The 2500-nt window shown below is 50.8% G+C and overlaps 2 protein-coding genes across 2 annotated transcripts in view; one reads left to right on the forward strand and one right to left on the reverse strand.

Annotated features, from left to right (window-relative positions):
- Positions 1-49: 49 nt before the first annotated feature.
- Positions 50-1265, reverse strand: CNBF1980 (hypothetical protein; the record flags this gene model as incomplete). The annotated part of the gene is made up of 7 exons (XM_769942.1): positions 50-132; positions 182-262; positions 314-435; positions 484-565; positions 620-850; positions 1022-1125; positions 1186-1265. The coding sequence occupies 7 exons, from the start codon at positions 1263-1265 to the stop codon at positions 50-52; spliced, it is 783 nt and encodes a 260-aa protein (XP_775035.1).
- Positions 1266-1703: 438 nt separating this feature from the next.
- The window catches only part of CNBF1990 (hypothetical protein), a gene marked incomplete at both ends in the record, with an annotated part of 4853 nt that continues 4056 nt past the window's right edge, over positions 1704-2500 (forward strand). Inside the window, 2 exons of the mRNA XM_769943.1 lie at positions 1704-2362; positions 2479-2500. The exon at positions 2479-2500 is cut by the window's right edge and continues 70 nt beyond it. Of these exons, the coding sequence (XP_775036.1) occupies positions 1704-2362; positions 2479-2500 (681 nt within the window). The remainder of the gene's footprint in view (positions 2363-2478) is intronic.

Genomic DNA, 2500 nt, shown 5'->3' on the forward strand with positions numbered 1-2500 from the left:
GATGTACAAATTTAGTTAACATCCCCAAGAGTGACTCTGTAATCTGAAGCTATCCCTGGATCCCTGAAGGAAACCTCATGTTCTGATTCCATGCGATGCCGTCCATTATTCGAGGTATAACGTGGTATTGATCTGCAACACTTGTGAGCTTTATTTGCGACCATTAGGTAATGCAGCCTACCTCCACCGAATATAATGGCAATTTGATATATCAGGGCGAAAAGAAGACCAATGAGAGGTAGCTTCAATGCACGCACGACGTCTGCCTCGTTTGGTCAATGATGAAAATCAGAATATAAGACACTCGACTGACCAATGAAGCGCAATGAGGGGTTACCACCTTTCCGCCATGTGTCATAAGTTTTATCTATACCCGAGGGGTTGAAAGCAGACGGTTTGAGATTTCTGGCGATAAGGGTATGGCTAGGCAGGTGGCTGCGGATATTCAGCTTTGTCACAGAAGCACGTATTGAGGACACGTACTACACGGCAACGCTCGGGGTAGAGAAAACACGCATAATATGGGTCACTGCTGCCCTTGAAAGGGGTCGGACGTACTCATTCTCTGAAAGGGAATCAGGCTGCATTACTCTCTCACCAACCTGTTCAACACACTTACGGTATTCTTCCACTCCGAATACAACATTCTCCATCCCAATTTCCATCTCTCCGGCTTGTACAAAGTCTTCTCCTCTTGCAACTTCCTCCATTTCGACCTCTTGTCCTTTATCCTTGCCGATTGTGGCAAAATCCGAGTTGTCGTTAAAGGTCATCCGCAACCATGGTTTGCCTTGAAGGACGCGTAAGGGTGCTTGCGCGTCCGTGTCAACTGAGACGTAGATGACGGCGGCTGATTTATAGCATTGCGCGAATGATGTCAGTTCCTATGAGCACCGAGAAAAGCTAGGTCAGAGCTGAACTATGTGTTGGAGCAAGAGGCAGTTTACACGATGGAAGGCACGTAAATTGTCTATGAACATCAATCAGCTCACGATTGGCCCGTTCAATGGCGGTTGCTTACTTTCGCCGTATTCTGAGCCTGCATACAGCACCAGCACTTCTTTCTCTGCGAAATATTTGTCTAGGTTTTTTATCGGTAATCCTTGTGCATCTTCTAGTCTGAGTCTGTACGCACATACCGTTAGCAATGGCTTGAAACATTGGTGGGCGGAACTGCTGGCTTACCGACGGAGGAGGGGATCGGGAACATTATAGAGGCCTGACTGACCAATGAGGTCTACTGGCACCGGCAAGGGTTCGGGCATAGTTGGTTCTTCTGTAGGCTATGTGCAGCTTGGTTGTTGACATGTTGACGTATACGAGAAAGGGGCGGGGTGTAGGAGCGTGACACTATTAGCGGGATCAAATCTGGATTACAAAACTGAGGGCTGGTGTAATGAGGGAATGTAATAGGTGTGTGCATTGATCGGCCCCCCACTTAGGAAGTGTTGTACAGCGAATAGCTGGCGGAAACATATCCACCAAGTCCATTCATTACTATCCATTCCCTACTCCTCGCTCCTCCATAGCACTCCTCTCTCCCATATACCCACAGCCAACGCCTCCCGCCGCACAACGGCCCCATTAATTCGGCGTATTCTTCCAAGGTCTCAAGCCATCAACCCATTGTCTGGTCCAACCGTCTACCGCCCTAGCAACTGCACACGCTTCCTTTGATCCCATCCATCCCTAGCCACCATCCCATGTCATCCCCCACATATCCCAAATCCACCGTCCCCCCTCCAGGCGCATGGCCATCTCGCCCAAGTTTAGATGCTTCAACGCCCCGGCGTTCAATAGACCAACGTCAAGGTCCTTTCCTCCATCTCTCCCAGCCCAACTCATCAGCACACCACGCGGATTCATCTGAGAGCTCACGGCGTAACAGCATGGCTTCCGGCTCCATACACAACTCACCGTCAAGTCTAGGCAGCTCGTCGAAGAATTTGGGAAGGTTTGACGAGCATGCGCCGTTGCAGACCGCAGGCGAAATGCCAACTAGAGGAGAACCGGGCTTTGTAGGTTCCGCTCGACTGCCCTGGATAACAACCTCTGCGATGGATAGTGAGAGTGGACCTCGCAGTGCACCAGTTGCGTCGGGGCGGTTACGGAGCAGTGGAGCAGGATCTGCACCACTTAGATCAAGCTCATCGCCGGATCCGTGGATGAATCAAACTTCGCAGAGAAGCTCACCGTCAAACTCGCCTATAGATCACCGTCCCAATTTTACGGCAGGGCACGGACAGGTTTATTTTCAAGGTAACCTTGTCCCACCTTATCTCCATGGCCAGGAAAGAAGGCCTAGTCCGGCGAGCAGCTTGGCTGGTGGCAGGCCCCTTCCTCCAAGAAAGGCGTCTGATCAGTCGACTAGCTCCCAAACGCCATCAACGGCTACGGTTCATTCTGATAATATAGGTATGATTGACGGGCAACCTCTGCTTCAATGGCCTCAACCTCGAACGCGCAAAGACGGCGGAGGAACGACATGCGGGCAATGTGG

Source organism: Cryptococcus neoformans, chromosome 6 (genome assembly GCF_000149385.1).
Source record: "Cryptococcus neoformans var. neoformans B-3501A chromosome 6, whole genome shotgun sequence".
NCBI classification, from domain to species: Eukaryota; Fungi; Basidiomycota; class Tremellomycetes; order Tremellales; family Cryptococcaceae; genus Cryptococcus; species Cryptococcus deneoformans.